Below are 23577 nucleotides of genomic sequence, written 5' to 3'. Positions count from 1 at the left end.
CCAAATACAGCTAAGGCAATCTATGACCCTGTTCAAGGGAGACAATCAGCACATTGATTGGATATACGTTTTTTGGAAAGGAAACATAGTACCAAGGGATGTCACTTTTGCATACAAGTTACACATCAAACGGATTATTTACACGACATTCATGCTCCAGCATCAATGAAAATTCAGAAAAATGCTTGAACTAGTTGACTTTCATAGCTTACAATTAACGTGTTTACACATTAATATAATATGGTTGTTAAACATTATATGCCTCTAACAGTATAAGACACAATACATATCATATGCTTGCATCAACTAAACATTATACAGATTGAATTAAATCCTGAACATTTTGACATTATTTATATTTTTATCCGTGTTAGTATTTTAATATCATCAAAACTTCCTGTGGAAATTTGACTAAATACCCGACTATATCATTTGAATATTTCTTACAAACGCATTAACATATTTCATAACAATGGGAAACTAATTATCAAAATTTCAAAATTTCAAAATAACCACTCAAGCTTAAGAATCATGTCAAGTATCTATATTTGTATAAACATTTTAGGCGATAAGTGTTGTGTGCAACGGTTCAAATATGCAAATATTACGAACTTCATTTTGGAATCTGAACTGTTTAAAAGAATAACAAGTAAATTATCGTTCGGTTATTTCATTATTTAGGATAAGAGGACTGTGTTTATAAGTACAACCTATACGGGATATATGTGACAAAAATGTTTCATGCCTGTACCAAGTCTGGAATATGACAGCTGTTGTTCATTCATTTGATGAGTTTGGGCTTTTGACTTTGCCATTTGATTAGGGTCTTTCCGTTTTGAATGTTCCTCGGAGATCAGTATTTTTATTTTATTTTTTAAAACAATGAGCCTAATCATGAAAGCAGCATTACAACTTTTAATACGATTACGTCAATGGTATCACACCTCGAAATACGATATTTAAACATCGGTACATAATTTCTATCGCCTAAATAGGCTTTGCCCCCGAGTTGGATAAAATATAAAAAACGTCGTCTTTAAGTGTTTTTTATCATTGTTAGCAGCAATCCTCTCTCAAAACTTCATAACAAAAAAAACATTGATGTATAAGGATCGGAAACTTTGAAGAGCTATCAACCATAATGAAAAAAATATTCACATCTTGATAATGTTTCTCTATATTGGACAATAGAAAACTTAAAACTAAAATGTATGATAATCGCGATGATTGCAACTCCAATTGTCAAGTTCCTATTTCTAAGCAGAAACATATACTTTGCCCTAAAATGGCGTTCACATATCTCAATTCATACGTTGCGCTTATGCCTCTTCAAACTGTTCAAACTTTATTGACAGTGGTCTGTTCTGAATATATATACCGCTCTTAAAGAGAACTATTAGAGAAAAAATAAAATCGACATTACATAAGTTTTACGGTCATCTTCCCAAATTGGATACGACGTGTCGCTGCATGTTTCATCTCATTAGCGACATATTTTTACAATATGAGACCAATTTAAATACATCTTTTATCATACAAACATATAACTATTCATATAAGAAGTTTTATTTATGATAAATTAAACATTATGTATCGAGACAGATTTTTAAGAATATATAGAATGTACAGAAATGACAAAAAAAACTCAACTAGATCTTAACTGATGGGATTTACGGATAAGGGAAAATGAAAATCAAGTTCAAAGTAAATGGCAACAAAAGGTTAAAAAAAATTGGAGAAAAGTAGTCTCAAAAACATTAAGTATAGAGAACAATGGGGTGTTGAAATTTAAAGAATAGAGAATAATAGGGAAATAAATACAAAATATAGAAAAATGATATAAAGACAAAGAATACAGAAAAACCCTTTCAAAATGCCCTAAACTCTTGCTCTATTTGTCAATGAAGATGTATGTCTAGTCCGAAATGAAATAAAAGCATTCAAGAGAGGAAAGATGTCAAAGCGAAAATCAAAACTCATGAAACGCAGCGATATTGTCATTATCATAGATTAAACGAAGAAGAAAGTCCAAAAGACAACAAAACACTTAATGTCAACAAAAGACATTGCAACACTTCAGGAGTAATATCAATTGATTTTAAGGGTATGCATATCCTACATCATATGTGTCACCTTTTGTGTAGCTTGTTTTTTGAACAAATTTGATGTAAAGTCTCAATCAGTAAGCAAACTCGTGAGTTTAACTTGCACTTCTAACCATAGCGCATAGAAACAATATCACTGTATCATTGAATTATTGATTTACTCGGCACACAGTGTCATGAGTTCTTTTACCTACAGGCATATATTTTGGTATCACTTTTTCTGAATATTTGTTTTCAGTTCTTTTATCATAGTATTTGATTTGGCTCCCCATAACATTTCTCTATTACATCTGATGATTTTGTTTGTATACGAAACATGCGTTTGAAAATGAAAAGCAATGTAAATGTACTAAATGCATAATGATACTATTAGTACGAGTAACATGCTTAATCATTTCAAATTGAAACACTTCACATTAATTTCGGAGACAAGAGAAAAGAGAAAATAATCGTTTTCAGACATATTCGCTTCTACAAAGATTTTTTTTTTCAATCTGAAGTTGGTACAAACTCCATAGTAGATACGGTGTAAAGTCAAACTTCGAAAGAAATCCTCACCGACAAGCCTTAAACTGCTTAAGGACAAACTTCAATCCAAAAAGCGTAAATTTATGACTTGTATGCCATAGAAGGTTGTCACATTGACTCTCATACCACATATGATCTTAAAGCTATGTGTAGGATACTAAAGATTTGAGGTTTTCAAACAACAACTTAAACTACCGGTTAACCGGTTAATCTGTCGAACGATTATCCGAGTAACCGGTTAGGCAAAAGTGTACGATTTGACAACACTAATAAAAAAGAAACTTTTAGATAAATCAGGGACTAAATATTCAACCTTCAGAAATATGCCAAGTAAATAATGAGAAAGGTAATTTTATTTGAAGTATGAATGTAAACGGGGTATTTTTTGTATTATTTTTTTGGTTACATACAACTAACGATGACCTTAGGGTTCGCGTTTTTTAATGCACAATATTGAGACATAGATAAAACAACAAATAATAAACATATCCACATTATGAAAAGATAGAACATGTAACATATGGGCAAATGGAAATAACTACAATTTATACTTATTCCTTTCAGGTTGAATTTCTATAAAGATTGACAATGCATTTTTCCATAGAAAATCCCTTTACGGCTAAAACTGTTCCACTTTTACCATGAAGTTTTTAAAAAAATCATATCCTAGACTAATATTTATTTCAAAGGTCAAAATATAGCACTGTGCGGCATATTTTTAACGTTTATATGCCCCAAACTTTTAAACGTTTAAACGAATAGTAAGTTCCTTTGACTGTAGGGTTACCACAGATTTCAATACAGACAATATTCACATGTATATTTACTGGTAACATTCCCAAATTATGTCTCTATGAGATGCAACCTACAGCTCAGAACTGGGAACCAGTATGTAAACAATATTAATTATCCATAAATATTCAATTTCTCCCCAAAATAGGCGTAGTTTGAGAAACAGCTATGTTTATAAAGTGCAACCTTCAAATGATTATTTATTTAGATAAGCCTTTTACGCACACAAATCAAACTCTCGAATACAATATTCCTATTTATATCATCATAATAGCTTATTATATACATCTCAATCATTTTCGTTAGTTTTCCATTATAAATAGATATGTATACAAAGTATACGGCTTTTTACTATTAACAACAAAAGATTTCATCACTCGAATAAAGTGATTTCTTACGCTTGACAGCCTTTCACATCAAAATATAAAGGGTTATAAAATCTTCTGGTTCCATATTACATTCATGGCAGTGTGTTAAAATTTAAATCTCTCATACTGAAGAATCATTATCCCTGTGGCAAATTTAACTTTAATGGTAGTCATTTTCACTGAGTATGGGTAAGACCCACTATTTTTTTTAAATATTTCAAACAGTTTCTATGTTGGATTCATATGTATCAAGGATGATTTAACCTCTAAATATTGAAAACAATAATTATTAATACAGCTATTCAAATGTCTTTTCCCTGCTTGATTTTGTTGATGGATTTTCAATAATAATACCATGAGGCGACGATAATCCATAATTTTCAATTACATTATGAAGTTTTTTAAACTAGTTTCCAGATGTTTCATCTTTCATAATGCCCGCGTCACACTGTCCCGATTTTTATATACGATGGACATCCGAATGCGAAAATTGTAAGTTCGTACGAAGTTGGTCCCGATCTCGATAAAATACAAAAAAGTGACCGAAGCAAGTACGATGAATAACGAAGTCTATACGATGGTGCCGAAATTATATACGATAGCAAAAAATGGACATACTAAGGTTAACCGAAGACGGGTGTTTAAGCTTCATATCTCAGCTGAAGCCTACACGATGGATCATGAAGGCTACACGATGTATTACGAACGCTACACGATGGATAACGATGATGGCGCGATGGCCATACGATGTCTAAAAGACGTCGTGTACACCTTATAATTATGATGCATTTAAATTATATGCCGAAAAAAAACAAGATAAGTAAAGGTAAAATACATATATGTAAATTATACAAGTATACAAACGATCTAAAAATGCGTCCTACCCGTTTTGAACTTTTTTATGATACGAACAGAAATTCGACAACATATTGTTTCTATACAAGTCTGCCATGCATGGCGGGAAATCGATCTTTTTGTCTAATTCTCATAAAACATAGTTTATTATCCCCTCGCCTACTACATGTAAGTTGCTTGTAGATAAAATTGTTATGGACACTCTAGAACCAAAATGCTCAAAACTTGGTATGGTGTTACTCGTTAAGAATATCTTAAGCGCTATTGACTTTATAGTGGCAGTTGTAATACAAGGCACTATCACCCTTATGGGCACTCTAAAACCAATATGCTTCAAAAGATTTTAGCCACATTTGGTATATTGTTCCTCCTTGTAATGATCTGACATTTTTTACGTTCAAGGCCAAAGGTGAAGGTCATGCAGATGGACTTGTTTTTTTCTCCTTGAAATAGCATAATACACAGGAAATGGGTTGCTAATTTATTTACGTGCTGGTTCTAAAGATAATATTAAAGGTATTTCCAGTTACTGAATGTTTTGATTGATTTCTAAAAAAAATAGTTAATGTATCAAATATGCATATTCACCATTTTACTAATTTACCATTTTCTGCATGTGTTATATACAAATATAGTGTCCATATGTGTCCCCAATATGTTACATACGAGGGAATGCCACGCTCGGCATTGCCTTGTTTGAACTGTAAAATGTGTGCACTAGTCTGAATAATCACCCATAATTATGCCCATGTTTACTGATCTATCTTAAAGGTAAGGTAATGGGTTCGTTGATCCCTTTTATTCAAAAAGAGCTATTTCCAGGAGAATATCATAATATTATAGACAAAAGGAGGGATGTGGGGAAAGCAACAAATGCGACAAAATATGACATTTAGAAAACAAAATGGTTATGGAGTAAACATTCGTGTGACAACAACTCAGACGATACATAAAAAATCAGAATAATGAAGGAAAAGTTGGTTTCCCTATATACGTGTACCTGTAGTGTTGGTGTACGAGACGCGTTTGTGATTTTCATTATGTTACTTGATATGAAACATTTACAAAAAATAATACTTTACTGTAAAAGTAAATCATGAGCCTGTAATAGCTGCTCTTTTTGTTCAATTTGAATTAATAGAAACAACGTGTCGCCTTTCTTGTTCTCATAGAACCATATGATATGAGCTCCATGTTTTGTGAACGTCTTCCTTAACTGTCGTATAAGACTGACCAGTGCATATCGCGCATGGCACTTTAAATGTATTTTAGTGCAAGAATTAACTTATATTTAGCTGGATTTATTGCCGTCGTAGTTCCATATTGTCGCCTTCGTACTTTTATTCGATGGCAACACGACGGGATTACGAGGTCTTCACGAAGTCGTGTTGCCATCGTAAGACCTTCGGGTAGCTTCGTGATTGTCACTGATAGACGAGAGCTGACTTAGGAGTTTGTACTTACAGATAATAAATGACTACTTCTGTAAACAAAATAACAATTTAATATTGTACAAATTTACAAATATAAATAAATGAAATCAAATGAAATAATAATGTCCCATGTTTAATGAACTGTTCCTTCTTTATATTTAGCTTTGAAATCTGGATAACGATACTACGGAATGTTACGTATTTGGTTTTATGGTAACTACACAAAACTGGCCCAACATAAGCGGTGTACACATTACGACTGCCCTATTGTCTAGACTCGACTCCAAATATTGTAGGTTGCCAAACTATTGATGAAAACATGGAAGGTTGCACTGTTAACAGGTTTCACCACCATTTGTAACATATCTCCATACTTTACTAATCAAACTACATACATCTAGCCCGAAACTGGGACCTATTGAAATACATACTGTACGTTAAAATACAATACTATACTCAAGAATTATACATAATTATGTTTATGTATTACACATGTCGCATACATAATGACAAATACTTAGTACGACTACTTATGTTCAATCTATAGAAGATTACAGCATATTGAATAATGCATTACTTATACTCAAATAATTACGGCATATCGTATAATGCCTTACTTTACACAATACAAGCTACGGCATCTCGTATAATGCCTTACTTTACAAGTCACATAATTGACTTTATTGTATACTATCATTATACAATTACTACACCCAATATACAGCTTTTAACGCTGAATATACATTTATGCTTATACGTTGCATATTACTTTACATACTTATGGAGATACATACATCATTGCATTATCGTACACCAACGTTCCTAAAATACCAAACGGTTTCGACACTCGAATAATTACTATAACCGAAAATATATAACCGTGTTAAACTTTCATTATAATGAACATTAATTAACTTGTGATAGTTACAAAATAGCAATGTCAAAAATTACAATTACAATTTAAATAAATATTCTATATTTGCGTTGTTGCAGAAAACTGAACACTTTAGAACGAATAATGATTAAATAAATAAGAATAAATTGAGTCCTACCTCAGAAATCCAGTGTGTGTGTCCACGCCACATTGTAAACTAACTTTATACAAAACATATATACACCTTGACTCGTTAAGGTGTTACCTGAGAGTGAATAGTCAGCTCATCAAATACAGGTATCACATGTTACTCAACCCGTTCGACAAGTTTACAGGTAAATGCCCAAGTAAATAGTGGACACTACCTAATTAATTAAATGTAAAATGTGGACATGGTGTATCTATAGCAATTCTAGCTATTGGCACTTCAACTCTGGTTCCATCTGCCAAAATACATACCTGTTTTCCACCCGTTAATGACTCATTGCTAACCATATCACGTTTAACCACAATACCACTGCAACCAGTATCTCGTAAAACCGTGACTGGTTTACCATCAACATAACCTGAACTGACAGGCATACTTACATTTACGGTTGACTGACAAGCCAACGGAAGTGTACTTGTACAACCAGTAGGAATAGCATCTACTATAGAATCTGTAGGTATAGTACAGGTATAACATACTTTACCTTTAAAATTCTTTCTATCGTCTGACGATCCACTGTTGGTCTTTTGTAGATTAACTCTACAATCCGGTGCAATACACTGGATCTCCATAAGTATGTAAAGTAATATGCAACGTATAAGCATAAATGTATATTCATATTTATTTATATTTGTAAATTTGTACAATATTAAATTGTCACGGATAGACGAGAGCTGACTTAGGAGTTTGTACTTACAGATAATAAATGACTACTTCTGTAAACAAAATAACAATTTAATATTGTACAAATTTACAAATATAAATAAATGAAATCAAATGAAATAATAATGTCCCATGTTTAATGAACTGTTCCTTCTTTATATTTAGCTTTGAAATCTGGATAACGATACTACGGAATGTTACGTATTTGGTTTTATGGTAACTACACAAAACTGGCCCAACATAAGCGGTGTACACATTACGACTGCCCTATTGTCTAGACTCGACTCCAAATATTGTAGGTTGCCAAACTATTGATGAAAACATGGAAGGTTGCACTGTTAACAGGTTTCACCACCATTTGTAACATATCTCCATACTTTACTAATCAAACTACATACATCTAGCCCGAAACTGGGACCTATTGAAATACATACTGTACGTTAAAATACAATACTATACTCAAGAATTATACATAATTATGTTTATGTATTACACATGTCGCATACATAATGACAAATACTTAGTACGACTACTTATGTTCAATCTATAGAAGATTACAGCATATTGAATAATGCATTACTTATACTCAAATAATTACGGCATATCGTATAATGCCTTACTTTACACAATACAAGCTACGGCATCTCGTATAATGCCTTACTTTACAAGTCACATAATTGACTTTATTGTATACTATCATTATACAATTACTATACCCAATATACAGCTTTTAACGCTGAATATACATTTATGCTTATACGTTGCATATTACTTTACATACTTATGGAGATACATACATCATTGCATTATCGTACACCAACGTTCCTAAAATACCAAACGGTTTCGACACTCGAATAATTACTATAACCGAAAATATATAACCGTGTTAAACTTTCATTATAATGAACATTAATTAACTTGTGATAGTTACAAAATAGCAATGTCAAAAATTACAATTACAATTTAAATAAATATTCTATATTTGCGTTGTTGCAGAAAACTGAACACTTTAGAACGAATAATGATTAAATAAATAAGAATAAATTGAGTCCTACCTCAGAAATCCAGTGTGTGTGTCCACGCCACATTGTAAACTAACTTTATACAAAACATATATACACCTTGACTCGTTAAGGTGTTACCTGAGAGTGAATAGTCAGCTCATCAAATACAGGTATCACATGTTACTCAACCCGTTCGACAAGTTTACAGGTAAATGCCCAAGTAAATAGTGGACACTACCTAATTAATTAAATGTAAAATGTGGACATGTATTATACACTGAAGTCTGCAGAATATAGCATTTATAAGATACTGACGCTCTGCAAATCGAAATAGAATTAACAACCAAAATAACAACATATATGTGAGTAACCAAAGTCATCCTGTGACAGTGATTCATTCGTGTAGACATCGTAATGTCAAAACTGCCCGATGGAAACGATGGAAACACGAATGCAATACCATGTTCAAAGATGCATTACCGTCGACATAACGATGGTGAGGATGGTGATACGAACTCAATACGAAGCCTTAACATCGGACGCACTTTCGGGGATTTTTTAACATGTTAAAAAATTTAAAACCCTTCCCAAAGTTGTCCCCGAAGGCTAGAAAAAGTGGCCGATGGTGTTACGATAGTTGAAGATGGCACTACGAATAGCCCGATCTGGATACGATCAGACCCGATTTTAAATTTCCATAATCGTGTTGCCATCAGCGTAAAAATCGGGACAGTGAGACGCGGGCATAACCAATTGTCTAAAGGGAATTTCTCTTGAAACGGCTTTATCGCTTCTAATTATATTTCCAAATGTATTTACTGATATTCTATATCGTTTGTAAACAAGATCATATAAATGCACATAAATTCTGCATAACCATATGTTTTGTTGTTGTTCTTAAAATGGTTTAACACTAGTCATTTATTTGTTGTCCCTTTATAGCTTACTATTCTGTGAGCCAATGATTCGTGTTAAAGATTGTACTTTGACCTATAGTGGTTTTTCTTTTACAAATTATGACTTGGACGGAGAATTGTCTTATTGGTATTCATACCACATCTTCTTATATCTATAAATAATAAATATTCACATGGCAATAGTAGCATTATATAAACATATCAAATCTCGTACTGAGTTGTCCATTATAAATAGATGTGTAAACAAATTATACGGCTTATTACTATCAATAAGAAAATATTTCAGCACTTGATAAAAGCGATTTCTAACGTTCGACAGCCTTTCAATATATTTAAACTTTATTATAAGCCATATTGACGTAGTACGGGTTAGTCCTACTGCTTTTCTAAATATTATAAACAGATCCTATGTTGGAATCATTAAAATAATATATATCAAGCACGATTCCCCTTTTGATTCCACCAATAATTATGAATAGAGAAACATTGCTGTTCGTTGTGATCCAAGGCTCCAGATTGAAGACCGTACCTTGAATATTGTTTTACTTTTATAAAATGTGATTTGAATGGAGAGTTGTCTCATTGGCACTTATACCACCTCTTCCTATATATTATTATTCACATGTCTATTCCATGCGGTTTGAAAATAATAGATGAAAGTTGTATGTTCTCTCTTTATTCTCCTTTTAACCATGACCGCAATGTTGGTTAGAAGGCGGGGTCGTCGCACACATTTATCAGTCTTGATACCATAATGAAAGTTGTGACATAGTGGTTTTTTTTACATTTTGACTAGTAGTTTCAGAGAAGAAGTTTTATGTGAACGTAATCAGGCGATGACGGATGACTAACGACAATTGATGCGAAAAGCTGACATACCGCTTTGACCGCTTTAACAGACAGATCGGTGGCATGTTCAATTAATTCACTCACTGTTAATGTTTGTGTTTGATTGATAACATGACTTAGTGCTAACGAAGGAATGATCCCTTTGTACAGCCTGATACAACCGCAGATGTCGAACCTTTCACAGATTTGGTAAATCTTGGCATCTTAATCAAATTTAATACAGCTCTCAGCTGATTTTACTCTTGCTAAAGAACAAACATTCAGATATTTCTACGCCTTTTTCAGTTTTTTTACTGACAAATTCGATACCATATTGACGATTTTATGAATGTTAATATTATAATATCAATTTTCTGATAAAATCCTTTTTTTATATTTCAAAGAACATTGTTTCTTCATCCATCTGATGAGTTATGCGTTTTCAACTGATTTTTATAGTTCTAATGTTGTACTGGTACACCACTGTCCCAGGTTAGGGGAGGGTTGGGATTCCACTAACATGTTTACTTATGTATGTATGTGCCTGTCCCAAGTCTGGAGCTTGTAATTCAGTAGTTGTCGTTTGTTTATGTGTTACTAATTGTTCTTCGTTCATTTACTGTACATAAATTAGTTGTCTCGTTTGAATTGTTTAACATTAGAATTTAGGGGCCTTTTATAGCTGACTTTGCGGTATGGGTTTTTTCATAGTTGAAGGCCGCACGGTGACTTATAGGTGATAATTTCTGTGTTATGTTGATCTTTTGTTGAGAGTTGCCTAATTGGGAATCATACCACATCTTCTTTTTTTTATATTTGTACAAGTGCCTTGTACAGTTCATCGAAAGGACTAAAACAATATACAGAATTAACAAATACTGTACTTGCTCATGTCGTCATGAGCATTTTTGCAGGACCAGTAGATTTTGAACCGGACCAGTTGAGGTTTCAGTCCATTGGTCAGGCTGTCCGGTACACAAAAAAGCTAAAATTCGACCCCTGGACACATTAAAGCATTATTTTGATATACAAGGTCAATATGAACAATACTCTTGAAAATATAAACAATAATACAAATCGTCAGTTATCAAGTCATGGCATACAACTTCTACCAGTGCATATAATTTTACAACAAAAAGATACTTTTCTGATAATAACACTCATCCACATGTGTATATGCATTATATAGTCCCTCCATATTTTCTTCTCAAACAACTACTTTTAGTCTACAAAAAACACTTATTTCACTCAGCCGAATAAGGAAATAAATCATCAACAAAAAAATATGTTTAGGGAATACTTAGACCCCGACCGATCTTTAGTCTATAAGATACTAACTTATAGACTCAATTTGACTTGAATTTATATGATTTATTTTTTATTCATATAAAACAGACAGAAAATATGGTTCCCGATATTTTCCTATACAATTTTACAGTGAAGCATATCTTATTAGTTCAGGTAGTAAATGAGACGTATGCACAATGGTGACTGAAATGATTTTCTGTCCATTGAAGGGGTAAATTCAGTAAAAAAATATCTCACATTGACTTTAATGCGAATCTATGTCTTCAATTCAATTTATACCAGATTCACCTTTATAAATTAGAAGCTTTCAGATATCATTCATTTCAGTGCAAATGTAGTCCCATCTATATATATTACAACAATAAAACAATGGTGATTCGGAATTTATGTGCAATATGGCCTTGTTTACAAACGCTGTGGATTACAATAAATTTCAATACTCTCCCCTATTACTTTTCAACCCTGTACTGTAGCAAAAATAAGTGCTTAAGCATTTATTTTTTATTTTTTTTATTTTATTTTATTTCTATTTTAGTTTAGTTCTTATCAAATAATATGTATTACAAGCATTACCTACCAATCAGAAGAGCACATGACTTCAGTGTTTGACACAAAGCTCTCCACAATGGTGTAGTATATTTATTTACTGAATTTATCCATAGAAGAAAGCAGCAGTAAATATATAAATGGATTTTTACGACAGTATGAAAATATACTCTTGGCAGTCATTTAACAAGATGATGCCATATCTATTAATTGAAGTGACATCGTAAAGCATACACTTAAATAGCATTAATATAGTTTAATATTAAAGAAAATAAAAAAGTAATATTCATAAAGCGTTAGTTGGTATGTACATTGCAGGAGTGTTCAACTCATGAGCCATCGTTGGTAACGTTACGCTCGTCAGGTTGTTGCTGTACTCTCAGGCAAAACAGATATATGCAGTTATGACTCTTTTACTTTTGTATACACTTACTCGTTTTATTGGTTTATTATATATTTGTTTATCTGACTTTCGCAATGATAAAAGCGTTAAATGTGGCATAAATGGATACATTTGTAGCCTTGAAAAAACTTTGCGGGTATTTCAAAGTTAATGTTGACTTATATAACCCATTCCGGATATCCATAACCTTCAGATTTCCTCTCTCCATATATCCATAATCCGAACTTCAAATCTAATTCATTGTGTATTTCATGAGCACCATCTTTTATTTCCTGACTAAATGTTACAAAGGAATGATATTTGATTGTTTTGTTAAATAATTTTGTCAATTCTATCTTTTGATTATCGATTTTGAATTCATCGAATATGTCATATCGTGATTTTTTCTTTGTTGCAACACATGTAACACTGATGAAGCTGGTATATCCGGCTGGAACAGTGAAATTGTAGTATGATTTGTAATGTTGAATTCCAGGTATTGTCATCATATAGGCGTCATAGTCAGGAATATCTTTTGGAAAGCTGACCACAAGAACAGTCTCATTTGCGTTTATGACTGATACATGAGAACTCTCAAATTCATAAAAATGTTCTTTTTCGATATGGACCGAATAATCCTGGTGAAGTGTTGATATTTTTAGCTCTGTATCTTCATGCGCATAAACCCTCAACTTACTGTCGTTCCGTCTGGTAATAGTCGGAGTGATGAACTGTGTGGTAAGCTGGTTAACAGGCAAAACCATTTCAATGAATGCATTACATTTGAAGTTGTTTATAGCATTGCACTTGTTCCCAGAAACCACACCTACTGGTTTGTTTGATGTCAAAACAGAACCAGATATGTCATAAATATGAGATATTTGGAATGTTTGAAGTTTATCTAAAGTTACAGACAAAGTGTCACCATCTCCAAACGATTTGTGATTATATTGTACCTTCGTTCCGCTACTTGGAATTTTAAACTTTATTTGTATATGTGTATTTGTCTCCACACTAATGACGCCGAGCAAACATTTCCTTAGATCCTCATGTTTAGACGGTTTATAGGTTAGGACAATGTACTTGTCACCAAGCATCAAAGATGGTATGGCCAAATATCCATCCACAGCAACATCAGTAATGAATCCATACATGACAATTGGTACAGTAGAATGCACATGGATTGCTTTATCCGAAATGCCATCTTTGGTAAAAACAGAATTTGGAAGATCTACCTGATTGGTACCGGAACTTAAGGCGAGAGTTCTGTTTTTATCAGCTTTATAATATATACTGATGGATCCACTTTTAGAAGAATGAATATACAGTCTAGGAATGTTATCATCTCTTGGAGGTTCTGTAAACATGATAACGTAGTCGAAATATCCTGAATCTGCAAATGAATTATATGTTAATTACATATATGTAAGTTCATTAAGTCATTGTACATGTTATTGTTGCAACTTACTCTAAGTATACCAATATTAAACTAGGAACTGAATTTGTCGTCAAGAGTAATACATGTCATACTCTGCAACAGATAATTGTTCAATAAATATAATCGAAAAAAAAATTGATAGAACTTTGGACAAGCGCACGCTGTGTTATTAAAATTTACCATAGTAAACCCAGTAATTTATCAAACCTCTGTCAATGGTACCAGACTTATGATTTGTTTCGTCTACAAAAGACTCCTCATTGACGCTGAGATCAAACAAAAGTACAAAGTTGTAAAGTACTGAGGAACACAAAAAATCCGAAAAGTTGCGCCAAATACGGCTAAGGTTATCTATGCCTGGGATAAAAAAAAAATCCTTAATATTTCGAATAATTCATACTTTTTGCAAACAGTAAATTTTATATATATTTATATGAAAATTTTACCACAGAATTTCTTCACTTAAAAATTTATTTACACTTTAAAATAATTTCGTTATGACATCTATCATATTCACCCATGCACAAGAGCATTAGGTTATGTAGTAAACACTTATGAAAAATTATAGCTTTTCATTATTGAGGAGGGGTCTTCCAACAATTTAAGCTGTTATCAAGATGAAGCATGATACTTTATAAATATTCAGTTACCAGTATCAGTCTTCATTAGCATACGGATGTAATACGATATATCAAATAGTATATCATCCCGAGTAATCAAATTTGTATACAGTATTTAAAGAAATTAGAAAATAACAAAATATAGATTTGTCATGTTTTAAGAAAATGGAAACAATTGATGACATATTAGGTTAGAATAGATAACTGTCCATGACTCGGTGCTGTGGTTTCGTTAAAAAGCGTATTTCCCTAAAGCGTGTGAGTTTATGAGTTAGATCCCCATCTTCGGTATAAAAAAAGTTCCATAGATTTCATTTGATACCAAAGCTACTCAAATATTTCACCTATATCACTATTTTAATCAAACGTATGTAAAGTTTATCAATTTCTTTATTGTTTTCGGTGCAATGGGTTAACATCAAATGTGACAACTGAACGGACAGGTTCAATTTATTGCCTAAACGCTGGATAACAAACCCAATAAAAGTTTGTAGTCCCATCAGCATTAACTGTATATAATTTTGCTAATTTGTCTTCCGTTTCATATTTCAACACACGTACATGGCTATTCATATGATATCAAAATTATGATTGGCTTGAAGACCAAGGGATAGAACAAATTGTCATCAGAATTTGTTTTACTAATAAGGCAATTAATATCATCTAAACAAATGATGCAAGAACTGGTAGCTAATTGATACTTGAAAAAAAAACTAAGTACTTAATCAAAATGTATGTATATGCGGTATATTACAAATTTACGCTATAAGATGCTGCAGGTACTTTATATTTACCTTGACACTGCTGGCCGGAATATCCTGATAAACATTTGCAACTGTAACTTTCTCTAACAGCTTTGCATATTCCTCCATTTCTACAGGGATTACTACTGCATACACCTTTTCATTTTTAACGAGAGATAAGAAGAAACTGTTCATTCTCTCTTTAATGAAATAACTGTTTACAAAACGTACAATGATTTGAAATACTAAAGTCCTTCAAACCTTGAAATAGACTACCGTACCTGTGTATATGGCAAAACCTTTATGATTTTGGTGTCTTCAATGCCTTTCAACTTCGTGCTATTTTGGCCGTTAACGTTTTTATAAGATCGTAACTGGTGAGTATTTAGAAAACAATACGCGCGTCTTGCAACTATGACCAAAAGATATATCTTTGAAAAGAGTGGCACAAATTTCCAGAGAAAATGAACTAGCAATGTCATGGTCAAAATTTAAAAATGAAAAAGACAAACAGACAAAAACGTACACGGGACACCACATAGAAAACTAAACATTAAGCAACACAAACCCCACCAAACACTGGGGTTATTCGGGTGCTACAGAAGGGTGAGCAGATCCTGCTCCACATGTGGCACCAGTCTTGTTGTTCATGTTATTACAAATTCGGTAAATAGTGTAATTCGGTAGGTCACATTCATGAAATGGGAAGGGGGTTGTAGTACCGTTGCAAGAAACATATCCGATGTCATCTGTGAAACGGGCAATAACGGTCAACCAACTCGTGATGGCGTTCGTAAAATGTACGAAGGGATGAACTTTTAAGTGTTCCGTACATGACTTCTTAACAACCTAAAGTGACAGGAGTTTGCATATGTCCATTTCATATATCTTTTCAGAAGACAAATCTATGGCTCAAATAAAAACTGGGGAAATTAGAAATAGCCCAAAAGAAAAGAGAGATATTGTGTGCATCAATAGGATAAACGTCTGCTGCTATGCAAGCATCAACAGTCACGCATATCCCCACTTAATCAAAACATCACAATCGGAAAAAGGACAAAATTAGTAAATGTTGTGTTCTTTCTTAATGTCTAAGATTTCCTAAACCTATCCCTAGGGAGTTGATACGCAGATATAACGTATCGATCACCGTAAAACTCTAATATGCCTTTATTTTAATTTAGTGTGCAAAGTTTATTCTTTGTAACTGTATTCGGGCAGGTATTACGAGAAACGTTATATTTTATACCTGTTATAGGATGATAACGCTGTAGTAATATTTGTCTCTTTTATACTTACTTGTTTTTGTTTGTATCAATAGCGTCATGTCTAAAAATAGACAAAAATGATCACCTCATTATTGATACAAGGACTTAAATTTGGCATTTCGACAGATGCGCGTGTCGTCCACAAAAGTTATAAAATATTCATCAATGATTTTTTAATAAAAAAAAGTTAAAAGGGTCAAATACAGTGCTATGATGGAGACAATGTGTTGACCCAAAATATGTCTAAAAGGTTTAAGAACTATTGAAACCAAGGCAACTTCTGCTTTACACGTACTACTCGGATTCGTTTTAGATACTAAGAGATAATGTCACAATTGAAAATAGGATACAATCAGTAAATTTACAGATCTGACGACTCTTCTAGCATTTACAATTTAGACCGATAGTCATAACGAAATTGACTTAAAACACAGACCTAACGTAACGGTCCATTCATATATACATATTAAACCAATATAGTTATGTAAACTTAACCAATGAACAGCTATTGTTAACAGACAATATTGAATAATAATGATGTCGAGATTTTTTAATTAGCTATCCCCTTTTAGGTGGGGTTCGTGTTTTTTATTCTTTAGTTTTCTATGTTGTGTCATGTGTACTATTGTTTTTCTGTTTGTCTTTTTCATTTTTAGCCATGGCGTTGTCATTTTGTTTTAGATTTACGAGTTTGACTGTCCCTTTGGTATCTTTCGTCCCTCTTTTAGGGTTGTTGGATTATAAGAGTTCATTAAGGGGACCATTAATGGACAGAAGGTTCATACTTTGTTGAACGCACTTTTTATTCATATCAGAATGTTCAAAATCGTAAGGTGTCCATCAGATGACTAGTTATGTACTCTAAGTTATCAGATTAAAACGTATAAATATCAAGAGCTCACCAGTGTACCATGATCTACCACACAATAGTTAATATATACGTACCTGATTCATTAACAGATTTGTTAAGGTTTTCTTCCGACTTCTGTCTTGCTATGTTCTCTAACAGCAAGTATTTTTTGTCTAATAGATCGACAGTATGGCTAAGTTCCTGCATTGTTTCATTGATTGAGTCTGTTGCCGTCACTAACTGTGATCTTGATTTGTGGAGTTCATCACGTATCTGTAGATTGTTCTCGTGAATCTCATCGATCTGGCATGAATAATGTCTCCTTATGTTTTCAAGTTCAGATCCCAAATATTGTGTTTGACTTTCCAGTACTGAAATTTCATTTTCATTACTTATAACTCGTTTAAGTAGTTCATGAAAAGTGCTTTTCATTACGTTTACATCTTTCTTGATGTCTGTTTCTATGACTTCCCTATTAGAACGTTGTGTAGTAAAACCATACACATATCCATTCCAGGAGTATAGCAGAAAAGATAGTATGATACCTAACCACATCCTTATTTTTACAAGTTCCAAATGTAGGATTTTTTTTTGCTAAAATCCCATAGATAGGTCCCGATGATTATCAATATATTGTTAGAAAGTATCGTGATGATTATCTCCAGAACGGTTTTAAAGGAGGATACACTCCAGAAAGAAAAATAAACTTGTCTTTGCAATATTAGTGAAGGAATTAAGTTTATTGCAAAAAAGAAAAAAACATATTCTGATTGAATCACATCTAATAAAATTAACGGTACCAATTGTCTTGCACCAGATGCGCATTTCGACAATACATGTCTCTTCAGTGATGCTCGTGGCCAAATTTTTTTGAAATCCAAAGCTTATATAAAAGATGAAGAGCAATAATCCAAAAGGTCCAAAAAGTATAGCCAAATCCGTGAAAGGAATCAGAGCTTTGCATGAGGGAGATACATTCCTTAATTTATAATAATTTCTAATATTTTGTAACAGCAAATTTTAATAACACAAAAAATCCGTATTTTCATGCCAGCACCGAAGTACTGGCTAGTGGGCTGGTGATACCCTCGGGGACTAATAGTCCACCAGCAGAGGCATCGACTCAGTGGTAGTAATAAAATTAAAGGTACCAATTTTCTTGCACCAGATGCGTATTTCGACAATACATGTCTCTTCAGTGATGCTCGTGGCCAAAATTTTTTGAAATCCAAAGAATTTATAAAAGATAAAGAGCAATAATCCAAAAGGTCCAAAAAGTATAGCCAAATCCGTGAAAGGAATCAGAGCTTTGCATGAGGGAGATGCATTCCTTAATTTATAATAATTTCTAATATTTTGTAACAGCAAATTTTAATAACACACAAAATCCGTATTTTCATGCCAGTACCGAAGTACTGGCTACTGGGCTGGTAATACCCTCGGGTTCTAATAGTCCACCAGCAGAGGCATCGACCCAGTGGTAGTAATAAAATTAACGGTACCAATTTTCTTGCACCAGATGCGCATTTCGACAATACATGTCTCTTCAGTGATGCTCGTGGCCAAAATTTTTTGAAATCCAAAGCTTATATAAAAGATGAAGAGCAATAATCCAAAAGGTCCAAAAAGTATAGCCAAATCCGTGAAAGGAATCAGAGCTTTGCATGAGGGAGATACATTCCTTAATTTATAATAATTTCTATTATTTTGTAACAGCAAATTTTAATAACACAAAAAATCCGTATTTTCATGCCTGTACCGAAGTACTGGCTACTGGGCTGGTGATACCCTCGGGGACTAATAGTCCACCAGCAGAGGCATCGACCCAGTGGTAGTAATAAAATTAACGGTACCAATTTTCTTGCACCAGATGCGCATTTCGACAATACATGTCTCTTCAGTGATGCTCGTGGCCAAATTTTTTTGAAATCCAAAGCTTATATAAAAGATGAAGAACAATAATCCAAAAGGTCCAAAAAGTATAGCCAAATTCATGAAAGGAATCAGAGCTTTGCATGAGGGAGATACATTCCTTAATTTATAATAATTTATAATATTTTGTAACAGCAAATTTTAATAACACAAAAAAATCAGTATTTTCATGCCAGTACCGAAGTACTGGCTACTGGGCTGGTGATACCCTCGAGGACTAATAGTCCACCAGCAGAGGCATCGACCCAGTGGTAGTAATAAAATTAACGGTACCAATTTTCTTGCACCAGATGCGCATTTCGACAATACATGTCTCTTCAGTGATGCTCGTGGCCAAAATTTTTTGAAATCCAAAGCTTATATAAAAGATGAAGAGCAATAATCCAAAAGGTCCAAAAAGTATAGCCAAATCCGTGAAAGGAATCAGAGCTTTGCATGAGGGAGATACATTCCTTAATTTATAATAATTTCTAATATTTTGTAACAGCAAATTTTAATAACACAAAAAATCCGTATTTTCATGCCAGTACCAAAGTACTTGCTACTGGGCTGATGGTACCCTCGGGGACTAATAGTCCACCAGCAGAGGCATCGACCCAGTGGTAGTAATAAAATTAACGGTACCAATTTTCTTGCACCAGATGCGCATTTCGACAATACATGTCTCTTCAGTGATGCTCGTGGCCAAAATTTTTTGAAATCCAAAGCTTATATAAAAGATGAAGAGCAATAATCCAAAAGGTCCAAAAAGTATAGCCAAATCCGTGAAAGGAATCAGAGCTTTGCATGAGGGAGATACATTCCTTAATTTATAATAATTTCTTATATTTTGTAACAGCAAATTTTAATAACACAAAAAATCCGTATTTTCATGCCAGTACCGAAGTACTGGCTACTGGGCTGGTGATACCCTCGGGTTCTAATAGTCCACCAGCAGAGGCATCGACCCAGTGGTAGTAATAAAATTAACGGTACCAATTTTCTTGCACCAGATGCGCATTTCGACAATACATGTCTCTTCAGTGATGCTCGTGGCCAACATTTTTTGAAATCCAAAGCTTATATAAAAGATGAAGAGCAATAATCCAAAAGGTCCAAAAAGTATAGCCAAATCCGTGAAAGGAATCAGAGCTTTGCATGAGGGAGATACATTCTTTAATTTATAATAATTTCTAATATTTTGTAACAGCAAATTTTAATAACACAAAAAATCCGTATTTTCATGCCAGTACCGAAGTACTGGTTACTGGGCTAGTGATACCCTCGGGGACTAATAGTCCACCAGCAGAGGCACCGACCCAGTGATAGTAATAAAATTAACGGTACCAATTTTCTTGCACCAGATGCGCATTTCGACAATACATGTCTCTTCAGTGATGCTCGTGGCCAAAAAATTTTGAAATCCAAAGCTTATAGAAAAGATGAAGAGCAATAATCCAAAAGGTCCAAAAAGTATAGCCAAATCCGTGAAAGGAATCAGAGCTTTGCATTTGGGAGATACATTCCTTAATTTATAATAATTTCTAATATTTTTAACAGCAAATTTTAATAACACAAAAAATCCGTATTTTTATGCCAGTACCGAAGTACTGGCTACTGGGCTGGTGATACCCTCGGGGACTTATAGTCCACCAGCAGAGGCATCGACCCAGTGGTAGTAATAAAATTAACGGTACCAATTTTCTTGCACCAGATGCGCATTTCGACAATACATGTCTCTTCAGTGATGCTCGTGGCCAAATTTTTTGAAATCCAAAAAGCTTATATAAAAGATGAAGAGCAATAATCCAAAAGGTCCAAAAAGTATAGCCAAATCCGTGAAAGGAATCAGAGCTTTGCATGAGGGAGATACATTCCTTAACTTATAATAATTTCTAATATTTAAGATTATCTTTCGCGTAATCATCTGTCATCCGATTGGACATCTCAATCTAAAGAACGTTATTCTCATCCAACACTTATTTGAACAAGGATGTAGGTAAGATGAAATTACATCATAATTGGATAGTATTTTGAAGTACAGCACACTTAAGCTCAATGTATGTATTATTTAAACTTTTACATATTACATAACAGGAACATTTTACAAACAAAGGTCTGCTTATAAATAAACTATAACTTTTTTAGTTATATTCTATATTTAGGTCATAAGAAGGTCAAGTTGACCTACCTTAAGTGTCACAGATAATCTCTAGAATTTATAACGCAATTTATTTCTGATCAAACTGCATGTATGAGAGGACAACAATAAAACAAACCAATTTATTTTATTTTATTTACCTTAAGTATTTGTAAGTCCCTTTTTAAGTCTCTTTTTAAGTCCTTTTGCGTAGTTAAGCTCTTGCTTGTCGTCTGTCTTTTTATGTCTTGGTTTAAGCGTTTGTCATGAAAGTTTCAAACCAATTTCGAAAGTTTTATATTCAATTTGCAAAATTTTATTTGCAATCAAAGTAAAAACCCTTAGAATATGACAGGGATGTACCAAACTCAACTTAACATAGCTATTTTGGGGACAATAATCAAGTCGTATATTGGTGTAATTGAAAAACAGATTTAAATTATATGTATAAAAAAAACACCATCGTTTTACGCCATTGAAAAGTTTGGTCAATCGTCATATGTGAAGACACATTGTTGTGCCCACGCCGTCACCGTTGGTACGTACGTTCAAAAATTGGTTACCGTTTCATAACTTGTGTTTGCCTCAAATTAATGTTATGAAACTTATACGCTATGCTTATTACCACAAATTACAAATTGAGATCGAATTCTTAGTGCGGTCTCTTCTACCGTTTCAGGGGTATGCCTCTTTTTATATTGAAAAAATGCTGAATTTTTCGTTTGCGGTCTCTAATTTTAGATTGCCTGAATAACATGTTATGTAGCTTATACACAATGCTTATTACCACAAAACTCACATCAGGTTCAAATTTGGGGTGGTGTCACTTTTATCATTTTCGAGGTATGCCTTTTTATAACGCTAAATGCAAGCGGGGCATCATTTTTTCACATGAACATAAGATCGTTGATTATCACCAGTTGAAGTCTTAATCGTGCAGCACTGTAGAACCCATTTTCAAAAGGTTGATTAAGAACGTACCTGATCACAAGCACATTAAATTAGTCGTCAATTGATACAGTCATAGAGCAGTCATTTGCAGGTGTGACACATTGAAGAATTATCTTTTGTGGGTATAACATGTTTAATCCCGCTACATTCAATATGCATGTTCCAAGTAAGTAGCCTTAATATCAGTGGTTGTCGTTTGTTTATGTTCTACATTCTTGTTTTTCGTTCATTTTTTGAACATGAATTAGGCCGTTAATTTTCTCGTTTGAATTGTTTTACATTGTCATTTCGGGGTCTTTTATTGCTGAATATGAAGTATGGGTTTTGCTCATGGTTGAAAGCCGTACGGTGACTTATAGTTGTTAATTGCTATGTCATTTTGGTCTCTTGTGGCGAGTTCTCATTGGCAATCTTCTTTTTTGTATATTTCAATTTCGTTGTATCGTTAACCAGAAGGTGACTGTCCGTAAGTTCTTCAAATCGCTTAAACAGTAGAACTCGTCAATATATGAAGTTCTAGATCAAATATCAAATCATTCCATATTAAAGTAGATGGGTAATTTGTATAACGACGGATAACAAGAATACAGCGACATAAAGCTACATACCTTAGAAATATGGAAAAAAGGAAAAATAACAAAATACCAAACAACGAGGATAATGTTTAACGGAAAGTCCCTCCGCATAAAAAAAATAATTAGAAAAGATAGTTAAAAATTGACTTTTAAGGGCAATTACTCCTTAAGGGGTCAATTGACCATTTTGGTCACGTAACTTATTTCGAGATCTTTCTTTGCTGAACATTATTGCTGTTTACCGTTTATCTCTATTTTGAATAATAATCA

The 23577-nt window shown here is 33.3% G+C and overlaps 2 protein-coding genes across 2 annotated transcripts in view; both read right to left on the bottom strand.

The window, feature by feature from the left end:
- LOC134695521 (protein crumbs-like) overlaps nt 1-23577 on the bottom strand; it is a 57876-nt gene that overhangs the window by 19540 nt on the left and 14759 nt on the right. The gene's annotated exons all lie outside the window — the stretch shown is intronic.
- LOC134694742 (uncharacterized) lies at nt 12438-18307 on the bottom strand. The gene is made up of 3 exons (XM_063555788.1): nt 17826-18307; nt 15664-15768; nt 12438-14204 (listed from the first exon to the last, which is right to left on the bottom strand). The coding sequence occupies exons 1-3, from the start codon at nt 18283-18285 to the stop codon at nt 12991-12993; spliced, it is 1779 nt and encodes a 592-aa protein (XP_063411858.1). The 5' UTR covers nt 18286-18307; the 3' UTR covers nt 12438-12990.

This window comes from Mytilus trossulus, chromosome 13 (assembly GCF_036588685.1).
Source record: "Mytilus trossulus isolate FHL-02 chromosome 13, PNRI_Mtr1.1.1.hap1, whole genome shotgun sequence".
Lineage (NCBI taxonomy): Eukaryota > Metazoa > Mollusca > Bivalvia > Mytilida > Mytilidae > Mytilus > Mytilus trossulus.
Note: the sequence above shows the minus strand (reverse complement) of the source record. Positions and strands in the feature narration are given on the sequence as shown.

What these genes read in the sequence shown, in the direction of transcription:
- LOC134694742 (XM_063555788.1), bottom strand. Translation starts at nt 18,285, where the DNA reads ATGTGGTTAGGTATCATACTATCTTTTCTGCTATACTCCTGGAATGGA. An exon ending in CAAATCTGTTAATGAATCAG is followed by an intron (nt 15,769 to 17,825) that starts GTACGTATATAT and finishes AAAAATGAAAAG; the next exon opens with GTGTATGCAGTAGTAATCCC. An exon ending in TTCCGGCCAGCAGTGTCAAG is followed by an intron (nt 14,205 to 15,663) that starts GTAAATATAAAG and finishes ATTCATTTGCAG; the next exon opens with ATTCAGGATATTTCGACTAC.